The sequence below is a fragment of the Anopheles bellator genome, chromosome 2 (genome assembly GCF_943735745.2).
Source record: "Anopheles bellator chromosome 2, idAnoBellAS_SP24_06.2, whole genome shotgun sequence".
Classification (NCBI taxonomy): Eukaryota; Metazoa; Arthropoda; class Insecta; order Diptera; family Culicidae; genus Anopheles; species Anopheles bellator.
This window is the reverse complement of record NC_071286.1, coordinates 61,355,894-61,370,782: the sequence shown is the minus strand read 5'-3', so window position 1 is coordinate 61,370,782 and position 14,889 is coordinate 61,355,894. Positions and strand designations below refer to the sequence as shown.

The window sequence follows — 14,889 nt, the reverse complement described above, 5'->3', positions numbered from 1 at the left end:
CCCCATGCGCGTTGGTCGCCACCGAAAAAGGGTCGCAATGATTTGCAATTGCGAACATCGAACGAACGCAGCGAACAGCTGCCGCCTTTCCGGTTTGTTGATGAAAATTGCCTACCGACCGACTGTGCTGTGGGGCTGGAGATTATTAGTATACCGAGCGGCCGTTCTTTTCCCCTCACGGCCCATACACGATTTTCCATCAGCTATTCCATTTTAATCCACTGCTCGCGGGGCGGACCGCGACCGAAACGTGGCTTTGCTTAGGCTAGGTTTTTCAAGACCCCAGAGGCTTCGCTTTTGCCGGCTGGACTTGAAACCAACCGAGAGCCTGGCGGCCCTGCGGCCAAAACTAATAATCATAAATTTCTTCGAACTACTTTCAGTCAACGTGCGGCACGGGTTTCTCGGAACCGATATTCGATGCGAAAATCCCCGTTTGCTTTTTCCGGTCTGCATTCCCCGCGCAAAGTCGACGAAAATCTGGATGCTCGTGAAACACCGAACCAATCGACGCTATTTGGCCGATGCCATGTGAATTCTGAAGCGAAAGGCACTCGCTCTATTTCTTATTCCAATTTCCAACGAAAGAAAAGAATTCCAAAATGGAAGCGAAAGCCAATTTCCATTCATATAGAGCCGTTGCTTTCGAGCTGTTTAAAACCGTCTCGTTCGCGAAAGCAAAAGGAGCGAGAATAGCTAAATTTACGGGCAGCACCCTGACTGCACGGCGTTGTGTTGGATAATGAAATCACTTGTTCTCTACCATTACCGTTGCGGAAACTAGTTTAGCAATTGTCGTATAGTTTAATACAATATTCGACGTTTTGAAAACATATTCTAATGTTCGGGAATGTATTCATTGTAGTATTTTTATAATACAAAAATTGCAAACTTCAAAATTAAACGTACGTATTTGTAACAATAAAATGGGTGTATAAAGGTAAAGGTAAACATAAAAAAATTAGATACCATAAGAATACTGATAAGAATAATTAGATACTGATAAGAATAAAAAACAGCACGTGCTGTGTGGTATCTAAAGAAAAACACTTTCTTCAACTTGATGCTCGAATGAGTGAAAAAGCTCTGAGTTCATTGTCAAAGCTATGGGCCACAAAAATCGTGGAGTAGAATGAAGGTAGAGATAGTGAGTTCAAAAAGGCTTGCTACTTGCACACTTCACAGCAGTATGAGGGGAGTTTTGGAGAGTTTCATAAAAATTTTACCACATGCAACTTGCTCGCCACAGTTACTTACGAGCCGTGCCCCACACTTGCGCTGCGCTACATTTCGCGCACGAAGGGCATGACTTTTTCGGTGGAGAAACCTGTGATGTCTGCGATGGCTGTTGCTTCGTGTTGCTGGTCCTCGGCTTATGACACTGTGGACCTTAGCAAACATGGGAAACACCTTCGCAACTCCCACGGTGCGACCTTTGCGTTACCCCTAGCCCGTCCGCACATCGTTTTGCAACAGATCGTTAATTATGTTGCTGTGCGCCGAAGGAGTCAGCGCTCTGGTGCCGAGTTCCGGCGAACAACTGGCGAGTGTAGCGTGTGGGACTGTGTCCAGCACACGGAGAAAGGTCATGCAGGAAGAGACCCTAGAAAGAGAAAAGTTATGATGCTCTCGTTGATGCTGTTTGAACAGGGAGTCGAAGAGGGGCGAAGAAGCCCTCTCGAAGTGCGATGCAGCGAGCCAACGCGTAGCGGCAACGTCAACACAGGGCCACGACAACGAAATAGTAACGGGAAATGTTCACAACTCCGGCTATGCTAACATGACATGTTAAAGTACAACAAACTCCGTCCCCCCACGGAATGCGTGGTCCCGCAGCAGGAGATGTAGTGTTTGAATCCGCTTTTGCGCATAGCTCTTTACGATTCGTTGCAGCATTCCTTGCATCCGCCTCTGCAGTTAGTTTGGCTGAACAGATTAGGTTTTAATGAGAATCTTGCATGGTCGATGGTTTCCTTCGCACTCCTTTTGCGCAACTCTTATGTTTAATTGAGCTTTTAGAGGGTAATTAAGCTTTTAAGTCGATGAAAATGCGATTTTACTGATGCCGAAAATACATTTGCAATGCTGATGAATTATTTTGCTTGTTGTACATTTGATTGTTAAGTTGTTTTGAATCGAATAACTCAATCGAAAATCAATTGAATCGAAACTCAATTGATGAAATACCATTTTTATTTTTGCACTAGAACATAGCTGACCATTTAAAGTAAGCCAAAATGGGGCTGCCTTCTGTTGAAAAATGCTTCTTAGATCATCAGTATCATGATAAAATATGTACTCAACTCCCTTACAGTTATTGCCCTCGTTGTACCCCTCAATGCGGACCTTGTGTTTCGACAAAATACTGCAAAATGACGTGCAAACTGCCATTTGTCCTTAGCCGTGATGCTCTACGGCTTTAAGTATCGTTCAATATTTCAGTCGCCTTAAACGCAAGGCTTTCGCAACGACAAAACTCTACTAATACCCGTAAATTATGGCGCCATTCAGGCCCCCACCGTTGGTGAGAAAAGTTCACGAAGAAGCTTTGCTCCGTCAACGGGGGCCGGAAAATTCGTCGTAATTGAGTTACTTTTATGCAAAAATTAAGAAATCTCGCAGCGCGCCCAAAAATGTTTGTCTTGCAAAATATCGCCCTCTGGCTAATCCCTCAGCGTGACCCACCCGGGCAACTGCTGTCCAGCGATCAACTGGTGGAGGACAACATTTCTTTCTTTCTCTCGCTCTCTAACTGCCCCCGGTTTTGACTGTTTTTTTCTGTCTCCCGCGAGAGCTGAGTCAAATTTTCCTAAAAGCGGCGTGATCCGGAATCTTCCCTAAATAGCTCCACCGACGACGGTTGCCGGGCGGCTGCGTGAAAATAAACGCAACTGCTAAAGATAAGCCACCGTTCTTAGCGCTCGTCTCGGGCAGGGGCGAAGTCTCGTCCCTCGCTCCGTTTTTTCCCGGCGACCATTACCTAAAGTTCGGAAATCCTCAACTTCCAACTCCGCGCGAGTGCAGAAGAAATTTTTGCAAATTCTTACGGATGCTTCAAGATGAATGTTGAGCCGAAACTCTTTCCGGGAGCTGTCTAGGGGTCCGGCAACCTTTCGAAGTTTCTTTATGCTTTTTCGGTTTTCCATTCTGTCCAACAGCAGACCCGCGTACAGGATTATATGCATATTAATAGACAAAGTTTGACAGGCGCAAACCGGACCGAATCTAGCGGTCATCCGAAAACAATCTAAATAAGTACGCCTCGGCCTTCAGTTTGCATTTTATTATAACCGTCACCGGCATTCTATTACCCTGGCAGAAGGAAAAAGATGTTTTGTTACATTTAACAATGATTTGGAGGTAGTAGATTAGTCTGCTATGCTTTTCTTTCCATAGCTCCAAAGCTATGCCCATTTTTGCAGAGGTCTTGCAGTAAAACTTTAGGGAACAAACTAAATATTGGGTTGATCTGTTTATCGATACAGGTAATGGAGCTAAATTAATTGAATAACAAACATTCAATTATGCTCTACATTCATTAGGCAAACAAATTAAAAATGTAAGCTGATTTGCGAATGCGAATTGCTTTCTTAGTTTGTATTTATGTTTTTTCATGATCAAAGTGCTGTCACTGTTCAATCAAAAATGTGCAACAAATTGCCCAATTTCTACTTTTTATTATCCCAAAATGCAACACTGTTCACAACCGCTTGGGGCAAAAACGATAAAATCAAATTATCAGCACGCCTGTTTATCATCGCCTCAACCTGTACACCACACAAAACATGAAATTAAATTTTCGGAAAACAGTTCAGTAGATGCTTGGCACTCACTCGCAGCGAAACCCGCTTCACACTTGCGCCAATGAGTGTGGCGTGAAAAAGTTACTTCAAGCGTGCGGATGCAATTAATTTCGCTCACCTCAAATTCACGACGTGATTCGGCAACTTCTTCCCAACTTGCCGCGGACACCGCACCCGCCTCCGATGATGTCGGCGGTGCCTTCCTGACAGCCCGGGCTCAGCGTGGTTTCGGATGCCAAGGATTTACCCGGCAACTGTCACGGCAACGTGGAGCGGGCGGCCTTCGAACTGACGCGAACGTCCTCTGCTCCGCATTACTATCGCTCCTAGGCTCAAGGCGGCGGAGTCGGGCCCCGTTTTGACGAATCGTCTGTGGCTTTCGCAAATTAAGACCAACAAACAAGCGAGCCTCGTGTCGAGGGGCGCCGGCCTGCCACGAAGAAGATTGTCTGGTTAACTGGTTGACTGGTATTTTGCTTAATGAAATACGTAATCTGATGACTGCGCTTGTTTCCTTGCCGGCTGCCACCAACAAAATCAGAGCTGCGGTCGGGACCTACGCCCACCCCACCATCTCGGCAGACCAATGCCTATGCCGGTCCGTTCCCGGAGATGCTGACTAATGCACACCGGTTTGGCCAACTTTGGCCCGGGCTCAACGGGGCATAAAAGTAGCCCACGTGCCACGCTTCTAGCCACGGTTCCCGGGATCGACTTTGGCCCGAGCAGGCTGCCGTCGCTGTGTGACGTGCATGCATTGAATGTGTCCCCGGTTTAGGTCGTATGTGACCGAAGGGTGCGCAGTGAGTAGATTAAGACAGTCTGCCTTGCGTCGTGCTTGTGGCGCTGCAAAGCGCAAAGAAATCCGACCTCGTCCGGTGCATAGGCCAGCGCACTCGCCGTACTGACCAACGCACACTCAACAGGGTCAAACGGAGCTTTAGCGTGCTTCCGGGAGCTGAACCAGCTCCGAACTCGGTTAGCTACTCATGGAGCAGCCACGGAGTTCACGGCATTATCTCTTATTACGGGCCATAATTCGTTCGATGTGTCGGGAAGAATCACCCCGACGGATACGCTTCACCACCTGAAGCACACCGACGGCCAACCGAAACCCGGACATCAAGTAGAATATTATCGTCATCGGGGGGCAGGATCAGTTAGCCGGAGGACATCGCCGGAAGCCGATTAAGCTGCTGCTTGCCAAAATGGCTTGGCAGGATAATTCGTTTTCTCTGCGGGCAAATATGGACTTTGGTTTGTTGGTTTGGCTCTGCACAAGGTTGTCCGGATGTTCTGCAGCGAAGGACCGTCCGGAGAGGATGCACCTGAATTGTGTACTTTATTGCTTTTTCTGTTCGATTGTTTAGACAACCATTTTGGCAATAATACATTTTAAACAAAGTCATTCAACAAAAGCGGCGTACGTGAATAAATGGTTTATGTTTTGAGTAACTTAATAATTTTAATATCAAAAGAATGCTTTGCATATGCATTGGCAGTGAATTGAACATATTGAAAAACGATAATTATTGTAAGGCTCTGATCTCAATCGCTTAGTGTGGAGAATTGTTTTTAATTGTAGCAAAATAGGGACAGTAGAGCTTTAACTGAAATCAATAGTTTTAGTTATATGTAATAAATTATGTTAAAAATATTCATATCTATAGTTAAGTTTACACACAGATATGTTTCTTTGATCCTTGAACTGATTGTAAACTGAACAATGAACAACCACCAATTTCTGTTCAACAAACTTCTGTTAAGCGGCTTTTTTACTTGAAGTGGCATCAATCGAAACAAAGCGTTCACCAATCCCATGAACCGAAAACTGAGCATTTAAGAAATCATTTCAAAGCTCCGGTTGGCAACCGATGAAGTATCAACATAATCGTTTGAGGATGTTTATCCGGGATTATCCCCTTCGCGTCCATTGCTGAGCTGCTTCAAACGAACACACATAAGCGGCTCAACACGGGGATCAAATGGTTAATATGTATTTAGACTTGATGCCTTCTTCAGCTAAGTCCCACCCACAACTAGTTCCCGGAGCGCTGCAAGAAACGGGCGCCGAATTGTGTTGAATCACAAATATGCCCATCCCATCCATCTCTAATCTTTACAGTCCGCTAACGATGACCGATCATATATCAACAGATAAGGCCCCGGGATCCGTGAAGCGATTTTCCATACACGTCTCTATTTGTCAACGGAACCGGAAACGGTGCGGGCCAGGCCTTGGCAAACCCGAAACCCGTTGCCACAGTCTTCGACCTGGGTTCTTACGGCGTAACGACACGGCATAAGATGTTGCCCTTTCCGACGGCGTCCGCAATACATCATGCCCCCCCGGGTTGCTGACACTGCCCGAGTGCTTTCGGTCCCGTTTCGCAGAGGCCATCAGTTTATTCATCAACCCCATCAAAACGGGACACGACCCGACGGGGGCTGCTTCTGGGTCACTTCTGACGTTCCGGGCTCAGCAGCAACATATGAATCTCCATTAATCATACACTTAATCTTTGTCGCACGCGGAAAACTCCTCGCTTCTGGTGCTCCAAGCGAGACGGGTATGCATACGGAATGAGACGCCCGGAAGCGGCAATCCCTGGCGAGGTGGCAAGCCTTTCCGGGTGCTGTTCGGCCGTCAGGGGGTGCTGACAGGTCATGACGGTCAAAGTAGAGCACCGGACCGTACTCAGCAGCCTTAAGATTTTTCATTTTTACTAAAACTTTCGAAGTATCAACCAATTGAAACCAAGCGAAATCAAATTATGTTGAAAAGTTACGAACAAAAACAAACTACATAACTTTAAAAAGGATATTGCTAATTAAAAAAAGAACACTCGTCCACATCTGATGCCCTTTCTGAGGTCCTTTATGCGGTTGTATGTGCCTCAGTTCATTTCCTTCTTCAAAGGCTGATGATATCCCGTGAAAAACGTATGCAAATCAGAAGTCATGGGCGCATTGGACAAAAGAGTGGTTTGCGAAATGTGAAAAGCTTGTTGGTTTCAGCGCCAACACACCCTTAAACATACCCTCTAGCCCAAGTACCCGGCGTCAGCGGTTCATCCAAAAGGGCTCCAGCGGATTCCTGCCTACGCATCACGCGTATATTGCGCTTCCGTACATAAATCAACATCACGTTGGATTAAAGTCTTTCGACTCTAGCTTCACGGGGTCACATTAACACTCCATTCCAACGGAGTTCACTCTGGGACATGCCATGTCGGCCATGGTTGTCGCCGAAATGTACGTCATACCTTCTGACGTGACGCTCACGACAAATGATCCGGCATTGTCTCCCCGAAAAAGCAAAAAAGAAAAACAAACAGAATGGAGAAAAAATCCAACATCTTCTGCTTATGCTTTGGCTCCACCTGCATTATGAAAAGCGAACCAACCAGCCTTGGCTATTGTTTTTCGTCCCTGAAAATCCCCGTCCCTTTCACAACCCAAGCCAACCAGAATCCTTACGGAATCCTTTCTAGTGTGCCCGTTCCCGTTTGAGGACTGCTCGAGGAGTGAAAAATAAAACAACTCAGCACACGGCAGATCCACCGCTGTGTCCGACACTATGCAAAACATTCATAATTTCAAACACTTCCGACCTGACCCCCTGATGTGGCCCCTGCTACGAAATCCTTAAAATCTTCCCCAATGTAAAACACAAAACGAAGAAGAGGGCCCGAAACGATGTTGTTGCTGGTTGTGCCTGCTGAATGCTGAGAAGCCGTGCCCGTGTGGTCGTGCCGCCTTGGGAACGTGGTTGGGCCGGCAACTAAGGCTTCATCGCCCCACTGATATCTGATAGCCTAGCCAACGCTCCCGTGCCAACCATTGTCGACCATTTTGGCAGCATATAACTGGGCATGCGGGAGGGAAAAAGAACACCACACCGGGAATCGAATGACGGCAGGCCATGGTCGCATTTCACACAACATACATTTTATCATCACAATGAAAACTATTCACACCCTGCCCGGACGGCAAAGGGAAGCCCTGGTCCGGGAGGCTTTAACGGCGTACATTGGGAGCTATCATCGTTTCTTCATCTCTTGCCGGTAGTTTATTTGAAACCAACGAACATCCTGGGCCACATCCGGCACCAGAGTACTTTCGTCCATTGTGCGCTCAGAACGGGCGGCTTGAGGACACTTTAACAGGTTCAACCCTTTATTCTTTCGGATGATGACGATGTAGGCAGGGTGTAGTAATTACAAACATTTTTGAGTGTGGGACCGCTGTGGACATGATAAAACACGGACATTATTTCCTACCGTTTTAGGGCTCCAGCGTTGTCGTGTCGTTGAAACGATTTTGTACTAGCAGCAACATATACATTTGGACATTTTAAGGATTCTCGTTATGCTGGAACAGTACGGTGCCAGTTATAGTTTCATGCACGGGACAAATTAAGATACAAATGAATCACAACCACCAGCGTGTGATGCTCGGTACTGATCCAAACGTATTTGATCAATCATAAACTCCATACAAATTAACTCCCAAACCACGCGGAAGTCCCGGCGCGTGCCCGTCTCCAGGTTACCTGGAACGTTCCTTCCCAGAATCCTTCCAAAGTCCCACTTTACGTCAGCCTTGCTAACCCCACCTTTTTTTTGTGTTCCGTTTCCGCAGTGAAATCGTCCGAAATCCAGGCGGTGGAGGGTCGCAAAATCTCACTGCCCTGTCCGCTGTCGGCACCGTCCAGGGATAAGGTTTACATGGTCCTGTGGTTCAAGGATGACGCCGGTATCCCATTGTACAGGTAAGCAGCTTTGCATCCTTCTCTGAAGTGGGCAGGAGACGGCTCCTAGCGGATGACATTTTTCCCATACTTTGCAATCGATCGGACCAAAGGAAACGTTTTATCGAAAGAATGTCCCTAAGCGGCAGCTACAATGGGGCCCAAAACGAGCCGAATTGGCGAAACCTTCCTTGGGGGCCCCGAGCGGTTTCCGGGATCCATTGTGCCGGAAAAGGTACCCGGATCCTTTTTCCAACAGAAATCTAATCGGAACGTTTGCCGATGCGGTTGATAAAGATGGTTTGAATAGTACTCTTCAGAACGTCTCAAAGTTACGAGGACCAAATGTTTTGAACAACCAAACACGGATTGTGTTTAAAACGGCACGTCATGATAGTAATCAGTGCATTAGAAAATGAAACATTGAATAAAAAAAGCAAATATTTCTTGAATGTAAGCACCGAAGAAATGAGCGGTCAAGGATTGTCATAATAATAATTCAACGATTCACATTGTTTACCGATTCATTCCTCACTTTTTTCTACAAATTAAGTCCTTTTATTGCGTAATTGTTATTTGCAGTGATCGTCAGCATCGTGTCAGGTGACACTTTATTAATGCCCTGCCCAAAACGCAAGGACTCGCGAACGTCGCGGGTCACGAGAGCGAGCACTAATGAGGCAAAGAAACCCGGAAAATCATACCCTTTTATTCGTACAAAATCGCACACAAGCACATTACGTGTCCCCCAAATGAACAGGATTCAATCACGCGAAACGTTTTAGGGTTGTTTCTCGGTTCGTGTTTCTTTTGTCCCAAATAACAGGAGTAGGGCATCCGGAATCAGCGCCGTATACGCACGCCGAACGGTTGGTTTCGGTTTCGTATTTGGTAACGTTTGTCGTGTTTTAACAATTTCACACCACCACCGTGATAACGAGGGCCAGATAAGCGAATTTAATTACCACAAATATTTTTGGCGGGGTGATGTAAGGCCCCTGGCCACATCGAGCTTGTCGCGAATCTTACGATGTTCGTCCGAGGTTAACCGGACGTTCAACATTTATTTTACTGACCGAATTCAAATTGAGTAGTTTTGCTAAACCTCTCGCTCGGTGGATATGATTGAATCGAATCGCCAATTTTAAAGGTGAGCACTACTCTGTAGCCTTAAAAGGACAATTGAAAAGATTGAGTACGCCTAGGTTTCACCCCGTTCTAGTTGAGCCCTACTTTGAGCGGCTCTAAAAAGTGCGACGATCATAAATAAAAGGGCACACGCAAAATATCGCTTAAAGACACTTTTATAGCGTTCGGTGCGCTCGATAATGCGCCGGGACGATGTAATTTCTCTTGAAAATCTCTCGGGAGGGTTCCCGCCAAAAATTTATGTCTTCGCGAGGGTCCCAAAGGTCGGGCAGAGTGCGCGGTAAGCTGTTGCTGTGTTTCACGTGTTGCGGCAGTGCGCCTGGGCCTATCTGTTTTTTCCTTGAAAGTGGATTGTTTTCCACTTGCTGCAGCACTACACGTACCCGAAATGGGAACATTTATTTCAATTTTTTCACCCAACGGTGGGCCCAGCTGCGGACCGGCTGGCGACATAATTCAACCATTTGCCCGAAAAAGGTTACCCCAAAACGTGCCCTCTGAAATTGTGTTGTTTTGTAAACGGTTCGTGTGGAAAAACGTGATCGAAATGATGCCGTTCTCGGTAACCGGCCATCTCGTTACATATGATTGCCCTTTCTCGATGTTCTTGAGATGCTCTTGACCTGAGGCTGTTGAAATGAGAGCGAAATGCCATGTCGATACAAATAATTCAGGGAGTGCTTTTCTGAACATGTTCATTTGAAAGTTCATTCTTCTGCAAAATCCCGTTGACAAATAGAACGCTAAGGCAGCATAGATATGATCTTGTCTCCATTAACCGCTTCCTACTTTAAAAGCTATCTAATCTTATTATGCTCTTGAACGAACTTTCGAATCGACATGAATCGAATCTCGTCCCAACGAAACAGCATAAGAATGGCCAAAGAATAACATGTTGAATACACGAATCTGAGGGAGAAATACTCCTTGGAGACAGTTACGGCTATTGTTTGGCTTCCGACCTTTATTACGTACACTTGTGGAGTAGCATGAATACCCGACGCCGACAGAGACCGAAGACAACTTGATCAAGCCAGTGCAAGCCAGCGATAAGCAAACCAATCGATGAGTCGCAAACGATCGAACCCGGTCCGTCGCTAGAAGAGTTCCCTATTGAGGCGACTTATTGCAGCTGCTTACAGCTTCCTTCCTAGCGCCCGGATACATCCGGCGTTGCTGATAACGGACCGTCACGACCAAAGCAGATGCCAATTCATCTCATCAATCCAGTTCCAGTTCCCGGCAACAGGTTGCTTGTTAACGATTTATGTAAGCTGTCAAGTGCCGACATGACTGGCTTGAGCCACATCACTAGCTACCATCACCGGCATCCCCATGAACACACACTTAGTGCCCAGTGCTCTTAGTGGCCCCTCATCGTCATCGCCAGCCTCACCCTTGCTCGCTTCGGCTTCCGTCGTGGGTCTTTTCGGCACTATTATCTACCGGGTCGAACTGTGGCCGAAGACAAACTACTCGCAGTATCCCGTCCGGAGAGTCCGTTTTTGCCATCAACATAATGGAACAAAAAACTATGTTTTCCACCCACCAGCATAAATGAGCACGCTTGACCTGCGGTCCCGAGCGGCCCCCGAGGGGGACGGAGACGGCTACGGAAGTAATAATGGACTGTCGCTTATTTGCCACCGGGTTTTTTGACAAATATTTAACCGGAACTCCGGAGCAGCAGCAGCAGGATCTTGATCGTCGGCCATTATCGGCCGGTAGGTGAGCACCGAGCGAAGTGCTCCGAAGGGAAGGAGCGTAATTTGAGCTGCAGAGTGGTGTGGCCAGAACGGTTCTACCGTGGCGCTAATTGCCATTTAGTAGCAATTAATAGTGGTGATGCAGAACCGGTTCCGTCGATTCATTTCGCGGTAATTAGTGGACCAAGTTGGTGCGACCTGCCGCCGGCTTGGCTATTTTACGAGAAATTAAGCAATCGCCAATGTGCTCCCGAACGCCAGCGTCAGCGTGAGTCGATGCTTTTGCGACATAATGCCACTGATGATGTACACTGTGGGATTGGCCTTTGGATGGTCAACAGTGACGTTGGGTTCTTAAAAGTTTACTCTTTCTTTCTACCGTTTTTCACCATTTGGGGGGGTATTATTTTCCGTTGCATCGTTGAAATATTCATGCTCTCTCATACTATTCGAAAGTTTAAAAATATTTTAAATGCTGAATTACTCTACTATAAGTTCACGTATGGCCAATGGGGATAGAATTAAAAATACCGTTAAAAGAATAATACGGAAAAAAGGGAATATCCTTGAAAACTGTCTCTCCTCTATGTTGAAGTAATGCTTTAATTTTGTCTAGTTTGAAGCATTTGAATGTTATCAAAACCTTCCATATAGGTGGATTCCACTACGAGAGCATTGGTGAAGGATCTTTAACATAAACAAACGATGAGTGAGTTGACATTAACGCAAGGACAGGCTGCCCCCGACCTCGCCGATGCTTTATAAATATCCATAAAGTCTTACATCCAATCAACTGCCTTGGCTCGGTTGCATGTCGCGCCACGAGCGGGCTTTAGTGATGCACGCTTCACTGAGCCGGTTCTAAAATTGCGTCATCGTTCGCCCAGCTCGGCGGGCTCACCGGAAGACACCAGCGCCCTGCAAGGACCCGTACGGCTATGCACGACCTTAACGACGTTTTCGACGTTCGTCGAAAGGATACGTCATCGCGTTGGTCGCCACCGCGCAGTTCGTTTGATATTCATAAATTCATTGTGGCTTCTTAAATTTTTCAATTTTATTTTCATGATCCCTTGGCACCGTTTCGCACCAGTGCACCGCTAGATTTTGCGCAATAAAGCCCGACTGCGAAACTCCTCCGTGCTGGTGACGATATGGTGACAATCTCCGAATTCAACTGTCGGATCGGGTGTGCCCTCCGGAAAACCGGAAGACTGTGGCGCACTGTGGCCAAGACCAAGGGCCACAGCGCCATTCGCCAGGATTCGAAATCGTTTGACGGAGGCAAACGTTTCAACATGCAAAAACCATCCCCCGGCGAGGTGTGGGAACGGCTTGCGGGGCCAATCCCCTGACCTATCCTTCTCGATCCTTTCCCGGATTTGTGGCACAATACTCGGAAGCCAGTCGATATAAAAGCACACCGGCAATGCATATTCTGCATATTTCACATAAAAAAACATAAAACGTTTCATAAATCGAATATCCTCCACCAACGACCCGAAAGCTTAAATTTAACGAAGGACAGTGGCTGGCAGTTCTTTCGGTTTAGAATGTAAAAATATAACGTTAAAGTAGTAAAACGCCACCAAAGCCATTAGAGTACGACGTCAGCCCAACAAGGTTTTGATTTCGAAATAACGAAGGCGAATGTTTAAATGAAGGCATTCCGAGAGACACGTGTTCCGCTGGATGCTCGCTTTTAACTGGGAGAATATTTTGGCTGTTTCCAGAAGATTGCTACAAAAACCAACAGTAACTCTATTGAATAACTAAACGAATGTACTTGTACCTATTTGGTATTTGGTGGCAGGAATTTGGTTACAAATCTGTCAAAATGCCTTTCCGAAAAAAAATATCAAAAATGCACAACCTTTACATTGTTCATTTCAAAGAAACATAGAATTTTTTTCGACATTTCCGGATGTCGGTTAATTTCAATTCTTGTACCGGATGCTTATCCTGTAAAAACATGCTCAACAAGGCACACAACTGTGAGACACGGTTCGCACCTTTCCAGAGGCCAGCACTGTGCCTCGGGAACGATTGATCTGAAATATGTCTTGCAAACAAATACCACCCAACCCAAAGCGAAACGTACCAGAACGAAGCATTTTGTTTCTCCAGCGACCAGCTGGATGGCTGGATGTTCGCCCGAGGAGACATGATAATACGCTTACGCTGCCAACATTCCCGTTCGGCTCGAAAGCTGCTTCGTTTCGGGTCCGTTGCGCAGGAAACGGCAACCCGAGCCATGTAAAGCGGCGGGTGGCAAATCACCACCACCAAGCTGTGGACTGATTGGAACCTGACCGAATTGCGATTTTCGCCAATACATTCATTCATACGGTTCTCGAACGCCCCGGGTCTGCCGGGCGGTTTTCCGATCCGGCCGAACCTTAAAATACGGGACCCCTTCCGGACGGGTGGTAAGGATCATCACCGGACACTCTCATGTCCTAAGTGTCCTTCGCCGCAAGCAAGGTTGCCCGGGACCGGTAGTGGGCTTCGGCGCCCGTGTCCGAACGGGCCAACCAGAGACTCCCGTTATCGATCCGATCCGGACATCGGACCGACCCGAGAAGGGCTGGCAAGTACCAGAAAATTGATGCCCTTGCTATCAACAGTCGCTCACATGTTTATCAATTTCTCCCAAAAACACACACGAACACACACATGCTGTCCCAAAATTAGAGGGTAAGGCCTTCAGGGAGAATGGTAAATTCGTGAAGGACGAAGAATACCCACCCGTTCGGGTTCCGAATTTTCCCTCCCACAGTTACCCTTTCGCCCACCACGTCCGAAGAACGGGTTGCGAAACGGGGTTTGAAGACCGTTCGAATGGACGTCACACTGGAACGGACCTATATTCGGTATTTTTCGGGGGTCCAGCTGAGAATGGTGCGCCGTTGACCCTCTTATGCTGCTTTTGTCCAAATTTCCCACGAAAATAGCAACGTTCAGCAGTAGAGCCCACCGTAAGGTGGAGCAAATTTGAATGCGGGAATTGATGCGTGGGACGAACCCGGACGAATTGTGCGGAACAAGAGGGCACAGTGACCTGAAAGTTACTTTGTAATATGTCTAAGATCAGTGGGCGATTGATATCTTTTGGAAATTTGCTCCCATAGTTAGCTTTTATTCTGTTGGTTCAAATTGAAACCACGGAAGGTCGTTTAGCTGGCTTTCGCATAAGGTCAACGCCTTGAAAAGGCCATGCAAGTGTTCATGAAGAGTAGAAGTTATTTTATGTGATTTTCGAAAAATACACAGACTTAGGCACTAAGGCTACATCTAGCATAAAAGGATATTTTATTTTAACATTTTCAAAACATTTGTCGGATAGTCGAAAATCTAAGGGTTAACCGGAAAATCAACGAAACTGGCGCTGCGTAGAGTGTTGCAGAGCAACTTCCGCGTCTATTTGTGTTGCTTACAACATAATTATTGAAACAAGTAATGTGTGGCCAAATATTAT

The 14,889-nt window shown here is 46.6% G+C and overlaps 1 protein-coding gene across 1 annotated transcript in view; it reads left to right on the top strand.

Annotated features, from left to right (window-relative positions):
* LOC131211184 (protein turtle homolog A-like) overlaps positions 1-14,889 on the top strand; it is a 130,911-nt gene that overhangs the window by 51,875 nt on the left and 64,147 nt on the right. The window contains exon 2 of the mRNA XM_058204556.1: positions 8,448-8,577. Coding sequence (XP_058060539.1) covers positions 8,448-8,577 — 130 coding nt within the window. The remainder of the gene's footprint in view (positions 1-8,447; positions 8,578-14,889) is intronic.